Source organism: Carassius carassius, chromosome 5, assembly GCF_963082965.1.
Source record: "Carassius carassius chromosome 5, fCarCar2.1, whole genome shotgun sequence".
In the NCBI taxonomy this organism is placed as follows: domain Eukaryota; kingdom Metazoa; phylum Chordata; class Actinopteri; order Cypriniformes; family Cyprinidae; genus Carassius; species Carassius carassius.
In genome coordinates this window covers 39,069,482-39,091,680 of record NC_081759.1, presented here as the reverse complement: position 1 = coordinate 39,091,680, position 22,199 = coordinate 39,069,482, and the positions used below count along the sequence as shown (strand labels likewise).

The following is a 22,199-nucleotide window of genomic DNA, read 5'->3' as shown; positions in this document are numbered from 1 at the left end:
ATAAAAATGATAGACTTAGTCTGAGGTATTGTCCGTTCATTTGGTTCAAAATAACAGAAATAACCCTGGCTTGTTTGGTGAACTTGTTTTATGAAATGGGCTTCAGTTGTCATCCCATTAGCGATTATATTTGTCAATTTTAATCTAAATTGTGTAAAACGGTCATTAATTAAAATTCATAAAAATATATCCGTTACATGTGCATACTATTATAATAACAAATTATGCACAATTACATGCAAGTAAACCATAGCACGCACATGTTAATAATTCAGTACTTAACTGTATAATTACACTGTAACAAAATTAAGAGGAACCTATTTAGCTGAGAGTATATTACTGTGTAAAGCTTAAATGAGATTACATTTGACCAATTAAATAAAAAGCAGAATGTGTTTTCTAGCAAACAGTATCTGCTTTAAAAACATCATAAACATTGTCATCTAATAGAAACAAAAGACAAGATGTGATCATTTTACAGAAGGATTTATTTTTTTTACACAATATGGTACATCCCATAAAAATGCAGAGCAAGCAAACAATTAAGTCAAACTTTTTTCTCATTTATAAACACTGAACAGAAACTCGTGCTTTTAGTCAGTACAGCAATTAACACAGTATACTTTCAGTTAATCACTGAATATGTATGAATCCTTTGAAGATAAATGTACATGTGTGTAAACTTCATTTCCCATTATGTCTAAAGGTTATTACCCATCAATGTCATCCTCTCAGAACACACTTAAAACAGTTCAAGCCACTTAACATGGTTAAATCCAGCTCCACGGACAAAATCAAGACATCAGGGGGAAAGACAGAAATATTTGACCTAATTAAAATACATTATTCAAAATATATTTGCACGCATTTTCAATAATTAAGGCTGTAATGACAAACCATCCATGACAATTTCAGGAAGCGTAAATGTTTTTAAATAAGTGTACAAAATATTGGGCAAAAAAAGGCAAAATTTTTCCATACCTGAAAGTCAGTAAGCTTGCTTTCTTTTATCAATTGTGCAATTGAAGTAAACACCTTTCATATATATATATATATATATATATTATAAATATATACGTACAACACACTCAACAGCGCTTTCGAGAGCACATTCAGCCTATTTTACATGATTTCCCAAGATCTCTCAACAGAAAAACTTCATTCAAGCTATACATTTTTAGTAGTATTTAAAGGTTTCCTTATTGGCTTCATTTGAAGGCGCAGCCCTAAACAGATCTAGTCGGATTCTGACAGCCGTTATCAAGAGACAGCCTTTTCTATGAGATCTCACATCTGTGAATACTAGCTGATGATGGATTGGATGATCTGATACTTTCTCCCAGTCTCACACGAACGTTCCTGGGGCTTCAGGTCCTGAGTTTCAATCAGAAAGAAGTATAATATTGTAAGCACGTCCTTAAGGTCCCCACAAAGAACAGTGGATCTGAACTCTGAGACTTAAAGCATTACACAGTGTGTACGTAGACAGGAAGTTGTCAGCATCGCTTTAGACGTGATCTAAGAACGCTCTGTTTTGGGGGGAATCTGTGCTCTAAAATGCGTGATTGATACTGGGCCTCGTAATGATTAATAGATCATATTTGCATTATATTGCATCTCTAGATCAGGCATCTGTCCAGTGATGAGAGGAATGAGAGGTCAGCTCATTCACAGGCACAGAGGAATGGAAGAACCAGACGGATATGTAAGATATTTATCTGACCAATCGGGTCAATAGGTCACTATAACACTGGAGTCTGGTGCCCTGGATGTTTGTTGTAGATCACATTTGCGTTTTTCACTTCGGTAGGACCAAGCAGCTTAGCAGTAGCCCTCACAAACCTCTTTCTGCACCTCTTATGAGATGCCAAAATCAAAGCTGAACATCAGGTGGGCAACTATTGTGAACTACAAGCGAGATGAACAGAACAGCAGCTGTATTCATTCAATGTGAAATTAGACAAACACCAAAATGATTCCTGAAGATAAAGCTGTGGTTGGTTGCACCCGAACAATCTTGGTTGGGAAGGGATAAAGCCAAATATTGGCAGCTGATTAGAAGTAAATAAACATAAGATAAAACGGAACTTTCTCTTCAGATAATGTCTTTTCAGGATTCTTTGTGTATTACGAGGGCTGCATCTCTTCGTTCTCTTCTTTATCAGGTGAATCATTGCTTCTGCTGTCGTCAAGCCCCAGTTTTTGGAGCTCCTCCTCTGCACTGGCCAACGATGTCACAGTGACCGTGTGCTCCTCCATCTGCTTCTGAAGACTGTCCATCTCCTGCCTACAAGAAATGACCAGCTTTAGTTCATTTACTCAAAAAGGGCATATTGCAACAAGCTTACGATGGCTTCAAAACCCGATTATAAATTTTATCGTAAGTGTCTGAAGTCTTAGGTGTAATATCATTCTGATATACAGAATTCGGTGCTCAAGAACTAGTTCCTGTTAACACGTGTGCGCCATTTAATTCTTTTGTGAAACAATGATACACTTTTGTCAGGATTTTAAGATGGACAGAATGTTCAAAAGTAACAAATCGTTTGTAACATTAACTCCTGCACTTTTAATTTTGATAAATGTCATGCATTCTTGCTTGAATAAAAGATTTAATGTAAAAAAACAAACAAACTACCTGTTACTGAATAGTAGTGTATTTAATTAATTAATTAATTAATTCTGCAGCTTGGAAATGAATACTCAAAGCCACTACAGTATATAGGTCAAATCAATAGAAGGGATTCATAATAGGGAAAATAAATACACATAGAAAGAGGTGTGTTGAGATGTGTGCAGGTCTTACTTTAGCTGTTTCAGACAGTTGTGGAGGTTATTGAGAGGTTCTTTACTGACGGATGCCGAGGGTTTCAACAGTTCATCCAAAAGCGAAGCAGGAACAGGGCAGTCTGGGATTTTTACTGGAGTCACTGGGGTGGATTCTCCCTTTACCTCCACGCGCTGGTGTGGGGACAGAAATACACACTTCCAAACATCCATGTTTTCTATATTTCAGATTTAAATGTGCATTAGTCTTACCTTTCTGAGCCTGCCGTTTTTGAGGTCCTGTTTGAGCTGGTTGTTCTGCTGGAGAACGGTCTTCACGCTGTTCCTCAGCTCTCCCACTTTAGCCTGCAGCATGAATTTATCCTTCCGTGTGCCATTGAGCTCCTCCTGCACCATCTCCAGCTCCACCTTTATCCTCTACAGATCGCATCAAACAGAAAAGCCCAACATTCAGAAGAAAGGAACTATAAACGTGTTCTGATAACAGAAGCGGAGTAGTGTATCTGACCTGAAGAGTGTCCTGCAGGGTGTCCATCTCTCTCTGGTGACACTGCTCCACCATCTCAAGCTGCTGTTTCTGAGTCTCGATCTCCCGCTGCCTCTGCTCCACCTCCCACTTCAGATCCTCCACCTGCAGGGAGACAGGAACACCACATTCATGATACACAGTGATTCTGAGTAACAATGAGGGGTGGTCGCAATTCTCTGTACAGATATCAAAGATGAAGATGAAACTAACTTGTGGCAGGTCTGTCATGTTTCTCAAATGTGATTTCATGTGCAAAAACGGTTTCTTTAGGCACAACTTTGTACTTATCTACCCCTTAAAGTTGCATATTAATACTATGTAACATGTACCGTTGAGGTACTACTATAAAAAAAGATTTAAGAATGTCAGATTTTTAAGAAAATGTCAATGATTTGTAAAGTGCTTTTCACAATACACACAATAAATATCTCATATGTGACCCTGAACCACAAAACCAGTCTTAAGTGTTCATTTTTCAAAATTGTTAAGATCAGACAATATTTGGCCGAGATGCAACTCTTTGAAAATCTGGAATCTGAGGGTGCAAAAAAAAAAATCTAAATACTGAGAAAATCACCTTTAAAGTTGTCCGAATTAATTCTTAGCAATGCATATTAATAATCCAAAATGCAGTTTTGATATATTTACAGTACAAAATATCTTTATGGAACATGATCTTTACTTAATATCCTAATGATTTTTGGCATAAAAGAAAAATTTATAATTTTGACCCATACAATGTATTTCTGGCTATTTCTTCAAATACACCCCAGAGACTTAAGACTGCTTTTGTGCTCCAGGGTCACATATTATGCTGCGTTCACACCAAACACGAATAGAGCATCTGGCACGAATGATTTCAATGTTAAGTCATTGTAAAGACGCGTTTACGCATGTCTGGAGGTCTGAGACGTTTAGCACGGTGCGGTAGACGCGAATTCGCGCGCGAATGGTGCTTTCGTGCATTTATGTGTTTGACGTGAATTCGCGAATTTATCAGGAATAAAAAGGACCTCGCTTGGAAGAGTGTGTTGTAAATACACATTTAACTTTTGAGTCACGTACACGTTTATAGACCCGCGGCCTTCCCGCCGTTTTTTACAACTATTTTCCCCTTAATATAGCCTACAGCTACTTTTCGCTAACAAGATGATGTGTTTATTCAGAGGACGTGTGCAGGAAAAAGTGGAAAAGACCCGAGTGCTCGATCAACATCAGCCATCTTGCAAACAGACAACCGTCTAGCCCTTGCCCCTCCCACAAGAAGCGGATTTCACCTCGGACGCACGTCAATTTCGCTTCAAACTTTTGCTTTCTATGCACGTCTATTTCCCTCTAGACACGTGAATGCATTCAAGATGTTCAAGCGGCAAACTAGACACGGTAGACGCGAATTTGATGCTCTATTCGCGTTTGGTGTGAACACAGCATTAGCATTTATCAGATTAGAGCTGGGTTCAGGCTCTTAAACCTTAATACAGAATTTTAATGCATAACAGGCGTTAAATTGCGAGAGTGTAAAGATTCAAACGGTGAGGCAGGTTGATTAGGTTTGTGCTATACCTCTTGGTTAGTGAGGGGCTGTTTGCTGAGCTCATCATCAAGCTGTTTTTGAAGGATCTGGAGTTGAGCGTGAGCATCAGCTAATTCCTCCTGGAAATGAGAAACCTCTTCAGAGTGCTTCTCATCTTGAGCCCTGCCAAACAGAGACAAATCTCTCACAAAATGAAATTTTATTAATAAGATTCGGGAGGAGCGCGTCAGATACTTAGCCTAATCAACACAGGTGGACCATAATCAAGTAATCAATCCCATAGTATAAATATCGCTGACTTCCCTCTATCCATTGACGGTTTATCAGCATCCCTCCTCCACCCCATCTCCTCACTTTGAGTTCACTTTATAAATAGACGGGGAAGGGGGGGTACTCTAGGTTCGGGCCATTCCCGAGCATCGGAGCCCTTCCCCGGACAGCACGCCAAATACGCATTCCATACCTCAGCTAATTATATGTAAGCGTGAACTAGTGAAACACACCAAGACAATCTGAGAAGACACAAACATCTGCTCTTTAAAGTACCCAGGCAGAGAAGTGACTTACGCAAGCGTTTGAGCCTCGTTCTGCAGGCTTCTGATGAGCTCCTCTTTGGCCTGCAGATCTTTCTTGATCTCGCTGAGTTCAAGCATGGCTGCTCTGTAATGCCTGCGGTTATGGGCTGCCTCCAGCTTGGCCTCCGCCACCTGAACAAAGCGTACAGACACACAGGTCACATGCAAGCACATAACAAAATAAACCAAAGGGAGTCCTCAAGGGGAACTGGATACGCCTTGCAGCTGTTAAACCGTGTATTAACCTGCTCGGTCAGATCCTTGACTTTTATTTTCTCTTTCTCCAGAGCAGCCTGCAGCGTCTGCACCAACTGTCTCATCTGCTGGTCCTCTTCTTCTTTACGCTTTAACACTGCCTGAACCTGAAGTGAAGGATTACTGAGATGTTAAAACAACCCTTTTTTAAAAAAATACAAATTAAAGAACCGTTTTGTGAATCTGAAAGGTATCTATGACATGTAGCATCACACCTGTAAGTTGAGCTGGACGAGATCTGCTTCTCGCTTTGCCAATGCAGCCTCCAGAATATTGGCATGTTCCCGCAATGCACCATGGGATTTCCCAAGCCCAGAGAGCTTCCCTTTCTCATGCTCTAGCTCGAGCACAAGCTTCTTATTAGCATCCTCCAGGCGACGAATTCTCTTCTTAAAATTTCTTGACTCTTGAAGCTGTGGGGGGAGAAATAAACTTATCAGTGAAATTAAATGAATAAATCAGTAATCAGAGTTTATTAAACTATTGCACAGAATTACTGTATTTAGTATCGTAGAAAATGTACATGTACACTATCATTCAAAAGGTATGCACTGATTAAGATATACTTTTAAGAAATTAATATTTATCTTCAGCAAGGATGCATGAAATCGATTAAAAGTCACAGTAAAGAAAAAAAATCTAATTTCAAATAAACGCTGATCAAAGGATCCTCATATGAAAATTTTAAAATTAATTTTCCACAAAATTAAGCAGCACAACTGTTTTCATCATTGATAATAAGAATAATTTTTTTATGCATAATAGAATGATTAATGAAGACTGGTGTAATGGTGCTGAAAATTCAGCTTTGTCACCAAAAGAATACATTACATATTTAATCATAAGAATATTTTTACTGTGTTTTTCCATCAAATAAATGCAGACTTGGTCACCATTAAGATAGACTTCTTTCAAAAATCGTACAAAATAAATTTTCTGACCTCAGAAAATGATGTGCATGTAAACATGTTAATAAATAATTAACCATATAATTTGCTATTTTGATTCAATTGTGTCCTATGCAGCATTAATGAGTTTTTCCTCACCTCGTCTTCCAGTTCCAGCACTTTCTCCTGATATTCCTCCAGCTCAGTGCTAGTGAGGGTGATGACCTCCTGAAGCTCTTTCTCCAGCATGGCTTTACTCTGGCTCACTGCCTTCAGCTCTCCCTGCAGGGTCTCCACCTTGATCTGAAGCAATAACAATCAATACACACCAACTCGTTATTGAAAAAGAAGAGAAACTGTAGTTACACACAGCTCCACTGCGGACAGCGAAAACTAGAGTTATATAAGAATTAAAATCAACCGTTTTCAGTATTTATGCATCTCTTTTAACTTTTAGTATGGACATTGCAGACCATCAGTAGCAGTTTACCTGAAGTTCTTGGCTATTTCCACCCTCTGAAACCTGATTTCTGAGTTTGACAAGTTCAGCCTCAGCTGTCTCTTTGGCGGTGAGGGCTTCCTGCAGCCTGCGGCTCAGAATGCCAACAGCATTCTCATAGGCCTTATGCTTGGCCTTCATCTCCTTCTGTGCACTGGTCAAATCAGTGCCTATACGCTTCATCCTCACCTTCTGCTCGGAGATAGCCCTGGAAGAGGAAAGATCAGCACATGACAGAGCAATTTTTTGGTCTACTTCACTATCAGATGTTCCATTTGTAAAAAATGCATCCCATTTCTCAGTGATTTCATTCTGAGATGCAAGATCACAAGCAAACACGCACTATTGTCTATACGTCACATCATATTCCTGATCAATGTGGAAACTCTTATGGCAGGAGAGGCGGTGTGATTGCTACTCACTTTCTGGCTTCATCTTGCATTTGTTCGATCCTCTTCCTCAGATTTTCATTCTCTTCTGTCACTGCTGCCAGCTGGCTCTGGTCAAACTGAAGGGACTGAAGCAACAATGTGGAGGGTGTCAAAATGTAATACACTACTGCTATATGTTACTGTTATACTGTGTGTGTATATGTATGTATGTATGTATATGTATATATATATATATATATATTTTTTTATTTTTTTCCTCCCTTGAACAATATTTTAAAGGATATATCAAATATTGTTCAAAACTTTTTATATATATATATATATATATATATATATATATATATATATATATATATATATATATATATATATATATATATATATATATATATATATGAATATAAATAAATATTTGTTTATTTTATATAAAAACAAATGTTTTGAACAATATTTGATATATAATCAAAAGGGAGAAAAAAAAAAAAAGTAAATATAATGATAATAATAAGTTTCCCATGCTCACAAAGGCTGCATTTATTTATTTGATCAAAAATAGAGGAAAAACAGTAATTTTGTGAAATACAATTATTAAGTAACTGTGTTTTACTGTAACATATTTAAAAAATGTAATTTATTCCTGTGATAGTAAAGCTACATTTTAATTGGTCAGTGTCACATGATCCTTCAGAAATCATTTTAATATGCTGATTTGTTGGTCAATAAACTTTCCAGTTCAAGAAAACCTTCCCAAGATTCTTTGATGAATTTTTAGTTTAAAAGAACAGCATTTATTTAAATGTTTTATTTTTTTTGCAACATCATAACTGTCTTTACTCTCACTTTTTGATTAATTTAATGCGTCATTGCAATAAATGTATTAATTTTTTTTTTTTAAGATTTTAGTAATGCTTTCGGTGTTTACCTGCAGTTGAGAGTCAAGTTGGTCTCTCTCTGTCTGTACGGATTGTAAATGGGCTTCCAGACCGTTCATTTGCTGCAGGACTCTCTCCACTTCCTTCTGCAGGCGAGTCTGTTCCTGTTCTGCGCTCTTCTTTTCTCCCTCCATTTTTAACAGCTCCTGCTTCAGGTCCTTCACTTCTGCCACCAGCCGCTTTTTAGAAGCCTTCAGCTCAGAGATCAACTGGTCTTTGGAGCTGGCATCTCTCCTGTAAGCTTCAACCATCACCTGCCATAAAGAGCAGACACTTCTACCAATTGCAATTTGATTGGCCAATTCTGTTGATTCGATAGCATTAGATGTATATTTTTTGGTGGTAGAAACTCGTCATAACTAGTCATTTCCATCAGCAAACAAGTATTTAATGCCTTACTGAAATCAAAATGGCCAAATGGAAATTCCTATGTTAAAGAAAAAATATATAGCACGGGCTATATCACTTCATAACGAGAAAACTAGATTCTATACACTTTAAGGTACTGAGATCTTACCTTTTGCTGCATGAACTGCTCTTTCAGTTTCTGTGCTTGTTTTTTGAGGTTGGCATTCTCTTGCTGGAGAGCTTCAATCTTGCGGAGAGAAAGAAAAAATTGGAATCTGAACCCATTCTAACGTTCTTTGCGCTTTGCTCATTTCTAAACCTCTCACCTGGGTTGATTTAACCTGCACTTCCTGCCTAAGCTGGTCAAGAGTGTCTGATGCCACCAGCACTTCCTCTCCAAGCCTTTCCGCTCCTTCATCCAGTTCGCTCTTATCAGCCCGTGCTGCCTGCAGAGCAACTTCCAGCACTATTTTCTCATTTTGGAGATACTGTAGTGTTTCCTCTTTAGCGGTGTTGTCAGTTTGTAGCTCCTCCAGCTGGGTCTGGAGCTCCTGGTAACGTGCTTCCAGCTGATTAAGGGTCTGTTCTTTGGTTTGGAGGGTCTCCTGAGTCTTAGTGAGCTGCTTCATCAGCTCAAGGTGCTCATGCTGAAGCAATTGCACCTGGGCGTCTTTTTGGGAGAGAATGAGTTTGACCTGAAAGGAGAAGAATCATTATTAGGGGATGCTTATATTCCAGTCAACATATTACAAAAATGTCTCTGTGGAGCAACATGTGATTGAGAACCACAACAGTGATGGGTTTGAACCTACAACTCTTTAATAACAGGATGAGATCTTGAATACAAGAACACATCACAAGAGACAAATGGGAAAGTGTGTGTGAGCATTTGGTTACCTGATCTAGCTCTCTCTCCAGTGTTGTGGCTGTGTTGGCGAGTTTGAGAAGATGCTCTCGCTCCTCCTCAAACTCTTCCAGTTTGTGCTGAAGATCTTCCTCCACCATTGACTTTGCCTCCTGGATTTGATGGATGGCCGCTTCTTGAGTCAACATGTCTACCTAGATAGCAATAAGTAAATTAATACTATTATTATGCATGCTTTTCAGATTAAATCTTCATTTAACCACATCAACTCTGGGGACCCACCGGTGGGTCCAATATTGCATATGCCTAATTCTCAAAAAATCAAAATAACAGCTGAAGTGGTTAACTTATTCCTTATTTACTAAAGTAAAAATATATATTTGTTAAAGCACACTAAACTGGGGTGCGTTTCCCATTGAATGACGTAACTTGCTGATTAACCACAATTGTACACTCCATTGTTGTGGAAACAAACTACCAAGTTTCAGGTAATTAGGAAAAAAATAATCTTAGTGTGCCCAACCTCTATATTTTGTAGTTGGACAGCAATCCGTTCCTTCTCTTTTATAGACTGATGTTTCGTCTCTGTGAGTTTGTGAGACAGAGTAACGTTCTCCATCTTTAGATTTTCCATCACTCCGATCTGAGTCATCTGACCCGTCTGAAAGTAAATATACAAACAAATACACACTACAGATGGCTATTTTGCATTTAAATCTTTCTGATAAACAAGGGTTTCTGAATACATACATCATCGCCTAAAAGGTTTAGGGTCAGTAAGATTTACTTTTTGAAAGAAACTGCTGCTTTTACTCAGATGGATGCATCAAATGAATGACTATACATTACATAAATAATAGTTCAAATAAATATATTTACAATGTAACAAAATAATTAATAAAAATACTGAAAATACAAAAATAAAAATTAAACAGCACGATCACTTTCAGAATTTATAATACTAAGAAATGTTTCTTGAGCAGTAAATCAGCATTAGAATGATTACTGTAAGTAAAGATCATGTTCCACGAAGATATTTTGTACATACCCTGCTGTAAATATATCAAAACTTAATTTTTGATTAGTAATATGCATTGCTAAGAATTAATTTGGACAACTTTAAATGTGATTTTCTCTAAATATTGTCCTCCTAACAAACCATACATCAATGGAAATCCTACTGACCTAAAAAAGTAAATGTGACCTGGACTACAAAACCAGTCACAAGGGTCAATTGTTTTTTTTATTGAGATACATCATATGAAAACTGATTAAATAAGCTTTCTGGTGATGTATGGTTTATTAGGATCTGACAATATTTGGTTGAGATGCAACTATTTGAAAATATGGAATCTGAGGGTGCAAAAAAAACCTAAATATTAAGAAAATCACCTGTGAAGTTGTCCAAATTAATTCTTAGCCATGCATATTACTAATTCAAAATGAAGTTTTTATATATTTACGGTAGGAAATTTACAAAATATCTTTATGGAACATGATCTTAATATCCTAATGATTTTTGGTATGAAAGAAAAATGGATCATTTTGACCCATACAATGTATTTTTGGTTATTGTTACAAATATACCCCAGAGACTAAAGACTGCTTTTGTGCTCCAGAGTCACAAATGGTAGTACACATATTATGGGAAAACAAATTTACAATCAATTGCACTTCACCTACAACATCTTTGCAAGTTTTAAAATGTCTTGTGCTGGGACATTTATGAGTAATGCATGTGCAATGCATGTTCAATTTCTCTAGTGCAATGCAAATTTCAATTTATGTGCAATAAGGGATTTTCATGTTCAATACGATTTATTATTATTAATATTGCTTATTTATTAATACTAGATTAGTGTACAATACATACTATATAACTACTGTACTTTATTATTATTATCACACTGGACTTATTATACACAACATTTATGTCATTGCACCTAATCAATTTTTTTTCTATTTGAGCTAAACTACCATTTTTATTGGAATAGTCTTATATTATTATTTGTATGTCTTATTCATTTTTTATTTATCGATGGGCATATATTTGTCCATTTATTTTTTTCTTGTTTTCTTTTCTTTCTTTTTGAGAGCAATTGAAACATGGAAAGCAATTTCCCTCTGGGATTAATAAAGTTCTTTGACTTGACTTCAACTTCCTGTAAACAACATTATCTTCATGAGCTCTCAACATGACAATAGAGGGCCATTGTACCTGCATGTCTGTCATCTCTCCCTGCAGTCGCACTCGTGCCTCCTGAGCCACAGTCAGCTGCTGCTGGTACCAGAGACGCAGCTGCTGTAGAGAGTCCACTTCTGCCTGCGAGGTCTTCAGTCTGCTCTGCAGAGCGTTCCTCTCGCTCTGGACGCGCTGAAGCTGTGTCTGTAGGCCTCCCATCAGCCGCCGCAGCTCAGAGACTAAGAGGAAATACGACGAATAAGAGAAAGACATGGAAACTATTTAATAGTTCTATATATTTACTCAACATTTCTCTTCATTTTGTGAGCATGCACTCAGAAGCCCAGACTTCTGTTAATCACTCAATTGGGAATAGTTATCGTTTTTTAAACAGGCCAAATTGTTCAAACAGTAACTTCAATAATTCCCAGTGTATTACATTTACTAGTGACCAGAAGGGAAATTACAATGTTAAGCATCCTGAATAAAAATATACTGGGACTAATATCCCAGACTCAACCCTGACATTACAGTGGGGCTCGAAAGTTTGGGAACCCCTTGCAGAATCTGTGAAAATGTGAATAAAAATAAATAAATAAATAAATAAAAAGAGAGACTAAATGGATGTTATTTTTTATTTAGTACTGTCCTGAGTAAGATATTGTACATAAAAGATGTTTACATTTAGTCCACAAGACAAAAAATAATTCTGAGATTATTAAAGTAACGACATTCAAAATTCAACTGTTCTTCAGAAAAATCTTTAAGATCCTGCAGATTCTTCAGTTTTCCAGCATCTTTGCATATTTGAACCCTTTCCAGCAGTGACTGTATGATTTTGAGATGCATCTTTTCACACTGAGGACAATTGAGGCACTCAAACACAACTATTAAAAAAAGGTTCAGACGTTCACTGATGCTCCAGAAGGAAACACGATGCATTAAGAGCTGGGGGGTGAAAACTTTTGGAATTTGAAGATCAAGGTAAATTGTACTTAATTTGTGTTCCAGGAAACATACAAGTATCTTCTGTTGCTTACGAAGGGCAGAACTAAATGGAACAAAATTATATTTCAACAAAATAAGAAACATTTGGCCATCTTCATCATGTTCAAAAGTTTTCACCCCCCAACTCTTAATGCATCTTGTTTCCTTCTGGAGTTTCTGCAAAGGGGTGCCCAAACTTTCGAGTCGCACTGTATCTACCACTTTGTCTTCACCTGTGTTGTCCTTGGTATTCAGGCTCTGCTGCATCTCCTCAACTTTGACCATGAGCCTCTGGTACTGCTCTTCAGCCAGCTGCAGGTCATTGCCCAGCGAGGCCAGGCTGGCATTCTTCCCCTCTAGATTGACCTGGAGATCCACCATGGCCTTCTCCAGCGCAGAGCAGTTGGAGCGTAACGTGATGACTTCAGAGGTGAGGGAGCTGTGCTTGTCCTGGCTGGCCTGGGTCTGCTCCACCTGGGCCTGCAACTGAGCAGTCACTGTAGCCAGCTGGGCCTGGAGCTCTGTCTTTTCTTTCAGAGCCTGGAAACGGAGGAAGGTTTAAATTATCCAGGTGGTTGCAACCACATTTTTTAAGAAGCATGTTATTTAGAGGTACATAACAATAAATAAATAATAAAGGCAACTGTTTAAAAGGTTGGGATTAGGAAGATTTTTTATTTTATTTTTTTGCATTAAATTGATCAGAAGTAGTAATATTATATAATTATATCAAGTTTATTATAGTAGTTTATTATAGATTATGTTATAGTTTATTATAAATTATCAGAGGTGGGTAGAGTACCCAAAAACTGTACTCAAGTAAAAGTACTTCTAGAAATATTTAATCAAGTAAAAGTAAAATTACTAGTCTTGAATAGTTACTTGAGTAAGAGTAAAAGAGTATCGGATAAAAAATCTACTCAAGTAGTTAGTTACTAGTTACTTTGGGTCATATATACTGAGCCTATTTTTTATTTAGATATATAGATAAAATGTATGTAATGTATGTGTGCGTGTATAAATGTATATATTTCATCAGCCTTTACTCCAATTTATGTAATTTATTATAAAACCCTGTCTGTTTACTTAAGTAACAGATATAGGTGTCATGCCATAACATATTTAATGACTGACTTTATATTAAATGTGAATTTAACATTGAAAGTTAATGTGATATAAATATTGCTACTAATCTTTCATTGTTCAGAAAGAGAGCAAATAACATTTACATTATTAAAGATCATTTTCACTGACAGTCTAGATTTCAATCACTCTCAGAAACTCCCATTAAAATCACTGAAACTGTTAACACTGTGAAATCAATATCTTAATTAAAGATTCGTACACACATCTGCACTTTGTTGTTTCTCACGAGAGAATTCGCCAGAAAGAGGTATTCAGTCAGTGAGCGAGTGAAGGTAGCACCGGCATTTCAGCGATGACTCATCGGAACGCCTCTGATTGGCCAATGCTTTAATAAGCTCAAAAGAATCATGTGTGATTGGTTATAATGCGCAGTGCTGTACAAACACATCTATCTCTGGCTCAGCGCCAACAAGCGATCACAGATCTGAATTTAGCAGCTGATGACATGACTTGCTGAACGTACTCGCACTGGTATGATTGTATTAAAATTAATAAAATCTTAATCGGCTGTTTTTTTGTCTTTTGGAAGCTGCATTCAACTTGACTCCCCTCTGTTATAAGCCACACACGTACAACAAACTAATGTCACAGTGGTATCGTGTACTGTAATCGAATGTAGCCCAAGTTATTACCTGTTAAACAGTAGACAGCACACGCGGTGTTCATCTAATAAGGATCTCCATCGCTAGCAAATAATAGCCTTTGCTGATCAATTCAGTGCAGTTCCATAGCCACGTTTTCAACGCTGCTGATGTTAAACGTTACAACTCCGAGTGAACCACTTCAGACTCTCAGCGCGTGAGGCAGGGAACTGAACGACTCATTCAAACTGATTCATGAACCAATTCACTCGTTTGCCAATTGGTTTGATCAAGCCTTTGAACAGAATTGACTCAAAAGAATGAATCATTCGCGAATGGGCATCGTTCATTGCCCAGAGAAGAGTAGACGGCGCGTTTGGAATAAACAGAAGCAGTTATAACATTTATTGCAATAAGATAAAGTAACGAGAGGAGCGTCGCCCACAGTAACGAAGTAAAAGTACAGATTTTCCCCCAAAAATTTACTCAAGTAAGAGTATAAAGTACCCATCTTTAAATATACTCTGAAAAGTATTAGTTACCCCAAAAAATTACTCAAGTAAATGTAACGAAGTAAATGTAACTCGTTACTACCCACCTCTGTAAATTATATGGGACAGTACAGTGTATAAGACATTTATATTGTTACAAAAGATTTTTAATTCAAAGAACTTTTTAATTCAACAAAGAATCCTGAAAAACTGATAAAATCTCAGATCTGCAATCACAGAAATCTTTTTTAATGTATGATATATATTTTTAAATATATTATACATTAAAATATTTTTTAAATAAAGTTTTTAATGTAATTTTTTCATTGTAAAAAAAAAATCCATGTCAGTTGAACACTAATAGATGTATATGTTCTGTTGGTAGCAAGTAACAAATATTGGACAAATACCTGGCACTCTAGTATTAACTCACCTGATTGGCCTCGGAGGAAACAGACTCCAGCTGTCCTTCTAACCTCATTTTCTCTTTCAGCACTTGCAGCATCTCATCATGAGTCGCCATCACAGAACTCCCATACGACACGCTGCAAACGCATAATTTCACCGTCAGGGTGTAAAGGGGTGGTTTCCAGACAGATAATGACTTGAAATGAAATATTTACTTGTACCTGCTGGAGAAGCTGTCCCTGCGACTGCGAGGCTCCACGCTGCCCTCCGTTTCCAGGTCCTGCTCTTCCATGTGCCTCTCTTTAGTGGCTGCCTGCAGGACTTCCTGCAGGGATGGAAAATCGCCCATGGCTTCTGGAGCAATCTCTCTCCCTTCGACAGTATATGGAGCCTTTGGCCGGTTCACTATTGAAGCTAACATATTATATGTGCCTGTAGTAGACACGCTACTATAGGATGAGCTATCGCTGTCATTACCATCGGCTTTGAAACCTGATTCGCTTCCATCCACCTCAGAGACGTTGTCTCGGACTAGCTGAGATGATTCAGAGTGAGCTTTGGTCTCGGAACTGATTTCGGAAACGGTGGAGACTGAGCTGATGGTGGAATGCAGAGAGCTAAACGACGAGTCGGCAGACACTGAAACTAGCTCGCCGGATGCATCGGTGCTTTTAGCGTCCGAATCCGGAGTTCTGTAGTCAGCGAGAGAGTGGATCTTGTTGGAGCGAGATGACTTGGATTTCTTCTCCTTGCTGGAAGGGATCCCCAGGCTTCCCAGTTTGGGACCACGAGGAACGCTGGTGCGCAGGAAAGAGTATTCCTTAGTCATGGCGACAGTACTTGCCCGTGGGAGACCCTCGGGATGGAGCATGAGCTCCGGGTCTAAAGTGCTAAATGGGCTGCGCTTAGGAGCAGAACGCCGGCTCTGAAAGGAACAAAGAAATGAAGATGGAATGCAATAAGAAACAGTAGCCAACACTGGACAAAAACAGAATGGTTCATCAGTAGGGGCTTTCGCACCGCATAGTACTAAGAACTAGCCAACATGTGATTCCTAGAGAACCAGTTTCTCCTGGTTGCATTTGCACTGGCAGCAGGAACTCTGAAGCAGCCCACAGAAAAGTTTTTTTTACAAACATCAACAACAGGTGAATGGAGGACGGTGTGTGTCGTGGATTTCGTGATAACAGAGATGGAACATAAATGCACAATTTACGTGACTAAAAGTTGGACTAAGAGACAAAATGATCTATGACAACAAGGCTGAGAAAAGAACACGACAGCTAAATGCCATTATTGCTGTTTTCCATGATCATGGTGTAAATATTTTTACATGGCTTTTTAAAAATGGCGGGTAGGCGGTGTTTCGTATAAGCTTGTACTTGCATCACTGGTAGTTTTTATAGAATTGTTTTATATCCTTCTCTGAAGTAGGAGCTAATTTATTTCACCCAAATGGAGTTCCTAGAGCTAAAAAGGTTCTAGTTCCTGTGGTGTGAACACGCCAAAAAGCTGGTACGTCCATCAATAGTACTAGGAACTATGAAAAGGTTCCTCCGGTGCAAAAGCTCCTAATGTGTAGCATTAAGTCCACCAATGGCAACATAAAAAAACAATTACCCAAAAATGATTTTGCGCACCCTCATGTTGTTCCAATCAAGTTTTTAAATGGCGGTAAATCAAAAAAAAAGCTATAATAATAAACCAATCGTTCAGCATTCTTGAAGTCAAACTTAGTGTGATGCTTCTTCAGGAGCCATATTTAAATATAATTGAGAGCTGTGGCAGATTTAACATCTGGTCCATTTTTCAAAAAAGCTATAATATGACTTCAGAAGATATGAAATATAACAAGTTTTCTGTCGTTTTTAGAGATTGACAATGTCCATTCAGTTTCACTGTAAGGAAAAGATTTCCTTTTCAAAGTCGAATGAGGGCAAGAAAATTATGCCAATTTTCAGTTTTCGGCCAACTATTCATTAAATTAAATATCAGTCATTTCACAGAAACTGACAATTCTCATTTGCCGACTCACTCTCTCAGTGTGCCGCTGTACTCTGTATTGTTTGAGCTGTTCCTCCAGACGCCGACGAGCTTCCTGACGGATCTTTTCTTCATTTTCCATCTCCACAGATGGCTCTTTCGATGCTACAAGAAAGGCATGTTCAATAAAAACACTAAAACTCTTGCTACGTAAAAAAGGGCAGGTTGAAAGTTGAGATATTGTCAACCAAGCAACAAAGGATGGAACACAAAAGACTAGTGATTATACAAGAAAATAACAGCTCATCAATACTGAAACGAGATCGGTTGACAAAGTCTTTTCTAGGGATAGGAACTGACAAATGGTTCCATTTTTTAAAAATACAAAAATAAATGGATTTGTAACAAAATGGTATCATTGACTATAAAAGTGGAAATGGAACCAGAATCATTCAAATGTCGTACAATTCCTATCCCTAGTCTTTCAAGAGTGAAGCTTCATGCTGGTCCTAGTACAGCAAACACCTTGTGAGCTCTGAATACAACCAATAATGAGCCATTCCAGCTGCCTTAGTCAGAAAAAGAGAAAAGCACACTTGAGTTTCTGCGTCAGTTAGTACTTATTAGTTCAGCCATATTTCACATCCAAGCCAAATTGACTCAAGACGCACGATGTCTTGCCAGTTTTTTTGCTGTTCCCAGAAAATCTTAATCACCAACCATCAGAACCCCAGGATTACTGTCATAAAGCAATCACAATCACAGGAGAGACTAAATAGCCTTTTATTAATTTATTAGGTGAGATAATGCGATGAAGAGATTCCCACACCAAGCCAAAACGAAGGAGCAGGCAAAAACAGGATTCACCAAACAGGGAGAGTTAGCCTAAATCAGCCTCAAAAGCCAAACTTGGGGAGAATTACGACACAACAGGAAGGGAAGGCGGTGATTTGAAGGGTCATCTAATATCTTGTGCTTACACAATTCAGTCTCCTGCATAGGAATACTTAGTCTGAGTGATTGCAATGCATCACCCTTGAGAACAGAGCCTTCTGCAAGAGCTGCCTCAGACTTCTCTAGGCTTTCAGGGAAAGAGGCCACACCTGGATCCAGCTGTGCGCTCGGATGGGAATTGGGAAGACGGCTGCCCGGGGATGGAGTTGCCAGAGGTGGGGTGCTGTCTCCACAGGTCCCCTGACCCTTCACCATGGCCTCTCCGTTTGGCAACAGCTCTGCTTTGACGTGACCTAAAACAAAGAAGGGATTCAGCAAAGAGCTTACATCAAACTAAGTGTAAACTTCTAAGCCAGTGCAACATATGTATCATGCAAAAGAAAACATTTCCGGGTTTATTACAATATGCACCGAGTAAAATTACTGACTGGACATTGAACAAGTGTGGGCCTAGAAAAAAGTGCATTTAAAATGACTAAAATTAAGAAAAATTTAATCTAATAAATGTATTAAAAAGAGATGCACTTTAATTATTTTGGTAAGAATCACTCAATGCAAAAGCAATTAGTAATTCATTAAACATTTACAATACATTTAATACAGTATTTTAATATAACTATTCACTGTTTGTTCATGTTAGCTCAAGCCCAAAACTAATGAAACTGTAAATTGCTACCAATACCAACAATTCTCTAAATAACACTTTCGCATTCACAGGCATATTTGTCATCCGTAATTAATTTATTCTACAGAGAGAAGCGTCTGTTAATAAAATAAATAGTCCACTACCATCTTTTCATCTCATGCAAGAGGTGCATAATTTTATGGGGAAAAAATACTTTGCCTACCTTTTTAAAGTACTACTAACCCAAATGAGCCAGCTGATATCTAGGTAAAGAGGTTATGCCTAGTGCTTTTTGGTCAATGTTGTATAACCTTTAAACGTAATTAGTGACCTGAAAGTTATCTTTTGCGCAAGTATTGCAGAACAAGTCAAACAGCCTTATCGAGCTACAGTGACAGTTTAGGAAACTGATACCGAAAGCAGGGGGAAGTTTGTGGATATATCTAGAAAAAAAAAAAAAAAACACTTCTTTATAAGGTAACGGATGGCACTGGAAGAAGTGGGAAAAAAACCCCATCTCAAAGCCAAGTGACAAACAGCAAATGTTCACTTTGAAATCTTTCCAGGTTTTGAATGAGCAAAACAAACAACTCAAGCACAAGGTTTACAGTGAATCCTGCACATTTTCAGCATAATTTGTGCATGCACGAGTATAAAAACCTCAGAAAGTACAAATGAGCAGCCTCAATGTTGATTAAATCAAACATCTGATTGCAACAGCATCCATCAAATAAATTTCATCTCCAAAGAACGCTTACCGTTAGGGATTTTCTCCATTACGAGGGATCTCTCCAGCTTCATAGACTCTACTATATTGCTGTCTAGATCTTTCACGTGTTGTGCACTCGGCTGCTGAGGGTTGGCCTCCACGGAGACTGTTTCATTATTTCCATTTTCCATATTTCTTGAACCACAGTTGATGCTCTAGCATCCATGAACATGAGCTGGTCTCACAAGTGCAATTCACCTTCACTTCATGCTCTGTAGACTTTGGTTAAGATGGTCCTCGTGATCCTGGAGAATGGAAACATTAGTTTAACCCATCCTTACTCTGAGAAGATCAAGCAACAATAAATCTATGCTAATTCATCATTTAATCACAATGTTGATGCTTCCAACTCATCTAATGGTACGATATTTAGAGGAATGTTTTGCTTGAAGCAATGTTTTGATCAAGGACACAATGCTGACAACATGTCATTGTCACTGGATGTGGCACTAGCAAGTTCCCCTCGGTAAACCACAAGTTGTTTTTCTCTCTATCCTCCAAAGATTAAAATAACAAGTTTTGTCTTTGACACTTGACATAGACTATCCAGCAAAAGAAAGGCAAAACCAACTCACCCAATTTAAACCTTTTAACTTTGTAGTAGTTCAAACAAAGGTGGTTTCAATGACAGTCTGATCCTCGAGACAATGGGACAAAACTTGTTCCACAGCTTTACCTGCCATTAGCACTCAAAAACAACAGTTTTGAAACGAACTAGTGATTATCATTTCAATATTTTGGTTTTTCTCTTTATTACATTATCATTCACTCCATCTTAAAGCACCTGTCCTCCAACCATAACCTAATGTCGATTAAACATATATGTTAAAATAGAAAAAAAGTTATATAAATGCATCTTATGAAGTAATACAATTTTTATTAGATTTCAATTCTGTCAAAAATAATAGAAAAAAAAAGACAAGCTCCAATAAAACCTTCATATATTACAAACAAGGTAGTTGTCTTTTATTAGGTTTCCAATACATTTGGTTAAATATTCTTCTGTTTTAATGCATGCGTGGTATGCAAAGTATGTTTTAGTCAACGCAGATATCCATCAACACTTTAAGGTGTCAGCAATACAGTTTTATAAATGAAATAAGTCTGCTTTAAATTCATGCACTGAAGTGAATGCTTCATTTGTCAGAATTTATTATAAGTGACAACAATCTTTCTTGCACAAACTTTTATCAGTACTGTATTTCATTTTGTTCTAATACTCAGAAATCAGTCAGCTTAGTGTCATTGTAGACTAGTAACTGACAAAACATCTCATTGTAACCCATTAGACTGACCATGAACACGAGACTAACTACAAAATAAAGCGATTTAACATATTTAACAGGCATCTGTCATGAAACCAAAGCTGACATGACTGTAATATCAACCCAAATATGCTTATGTTAAAAATCCCATATGGACAGATCAGGCTTTGATTAACTGTCACTTTCAGCCGAGAGAAAATATCTCTGCCTTTAAGGAAACTGAAAGCACAGCCACAAACTAATCACGATAAATAACCAACAGCACGGGGACGGCGAAAAATAACGGGAGATAGTGTTTCAATCGGAGTTTATCATTATAAATCTCTGATTTGATTAGCATTAGCCTTTAGCCGCATCGCGCGATATCCAAAAAAGCTTTAGCAACTGATGCGTGACACATGACCTCACTTCTGCCAAGCTAATATCACGTGAAATGGTGAGTAATTAGTGCGGTGATAAGAAGAAATTATCAAAATAATCAAGCACCAACCTCAGACGTGCTCTCGTCTTTACTACGTGGCTGTTCAGGTTCCGTCCTTCAAACAGATCCGACTCGATACGTTTCCTCGCAACAATAAACGTTCCGCGTAATAAAGCGAAAACATCCACAATTTTAAAATCACTTGTGATGATTTTTATAACCACCTAATTCCACAGTAATCACTTAATTCAGCATTATATCGTTGCATAGCTACATTAACGAATTTGCGTTTGTAATATATATACATTATGCTGCAATGTGGTTTTTTAATATATATAAAAATCTGTAATTTTTAAAGGTTTCAATTCTACTAGCAAATTAAACAGAGCTGTCTCATGGTCTCTATTTGATATGCTTTTGGCCAAGCAGAAAACTCATATTTATCCCATTAGGCTTTTAAATGGAAGCCAAACAGACACTGATGTATGACAAAGCATCAGTCTTTAATTTTTTTTTCTCACAATCCTTTTACATGATTTATGAGTCAGCACTATAAAATGTGAAATTTCAAGTGTCATCAAATGGGGACCAATTTAAGGGACCCTGCTGTTTTTATCACAAAAAAAAAAAACAGCTCAAAAACCAGAAATGTGGAAAATGTTGCTGTTCATCAAATCACAGAATCCAAACTTTAATTCCCTAAAATATACATTCAAAATAAAAATAAATGAAAGCAAAAACAATGTCTAAGAGCCAAAATTATTGTGCATGATAAATCTCAGAT

General features: G+C 37.6%; 1 protein-coding gene across 2 annotated transcripts; it reads right to left on the bottom strand.

Annotated features, from left to right (window-relative positions):
* Positions 1–470: 470 nt before the first annotated feature.
* Positions 471–21,579, bottom strand: LOC132141596 (golgin subfamily A member 3-like). 2 transcript variants are annotated; one of them, XM_059551261.1, is made up of 24 exons: positions 21,485–21,579; positions 19,719–19,974; positions 18,362–18,628; positions 17,434–17,546; positions 15,620–16,323; positions 15,424–15,535; positions 13,006–13,312; positions 11,822–12,024; positions 10,127–10,264; positions 9,636–9,797; positions 9,065–9,433; positions 8,908–8,985; positions 8,381–8,644; positions 7,489–7,583; positions 7,058–7,274; positions 6,727–6,870; positions 5,896–6,093; positions 5,671–5,787; positions 5,418–5,557; positions 4,880–5,012; positions 3,296–3,418; positions 3,040–3,204; positions 2,807–2,961; positions 471–2,287 (listed from the first exon to the last, which is right to left on the bottom strand). In XM_059551261.1, the coding sequence occupies exons 2-24, from the start codon at positions 19,858–19,860 to the stop codon at positions 2,128–2,130; spliced, it is 4,506 nt and encodes a 1,501-aa protein (XP_059407244.1). In that variant the 5' UTR covers positions 19,861–19,974; positions 21,485–21,579; the 3' UTR covers positions 471–2,127. The 2 variants fall into 2 exon arrangements, with proteins under 2 accessions (XP_059407244.1, XP_059407246.1); XM_059551263.1 differs by having other exon boundaries at positions 18,485–18,628.
* Positions 21,580–22,199: the final 620 nt, after the last annotated feature.

What these genes read in the sequence shown, in the direction of transcription:
- LOC132141596 (XM_059551261.1), bottom strand. Translation starts at nt 19,860, where the DNA reads ATGGAAAATGGAAATAATGAAACAGTCTCCGTGGAGGCCAACCCTCAG. An exon ending in GAATACCAAGGACAACACAG is followed by an intron (nt 12,025 to 13,005) that starts GTGAAGACAAAG and finishes ATTTCCTCTTAG; the next exon opens with TCTCTGAGCTGCGGCGGCTG. An exon ending in ATGCAAGATGAAGCCAGAAA is followed by an intron (nt 7,275 to 7,488) that starts GTGAGTAGCAAT and finishes TTCCTCTTCCAG; the next exon opens with GGCTATCTCCGAGCAGAAGG.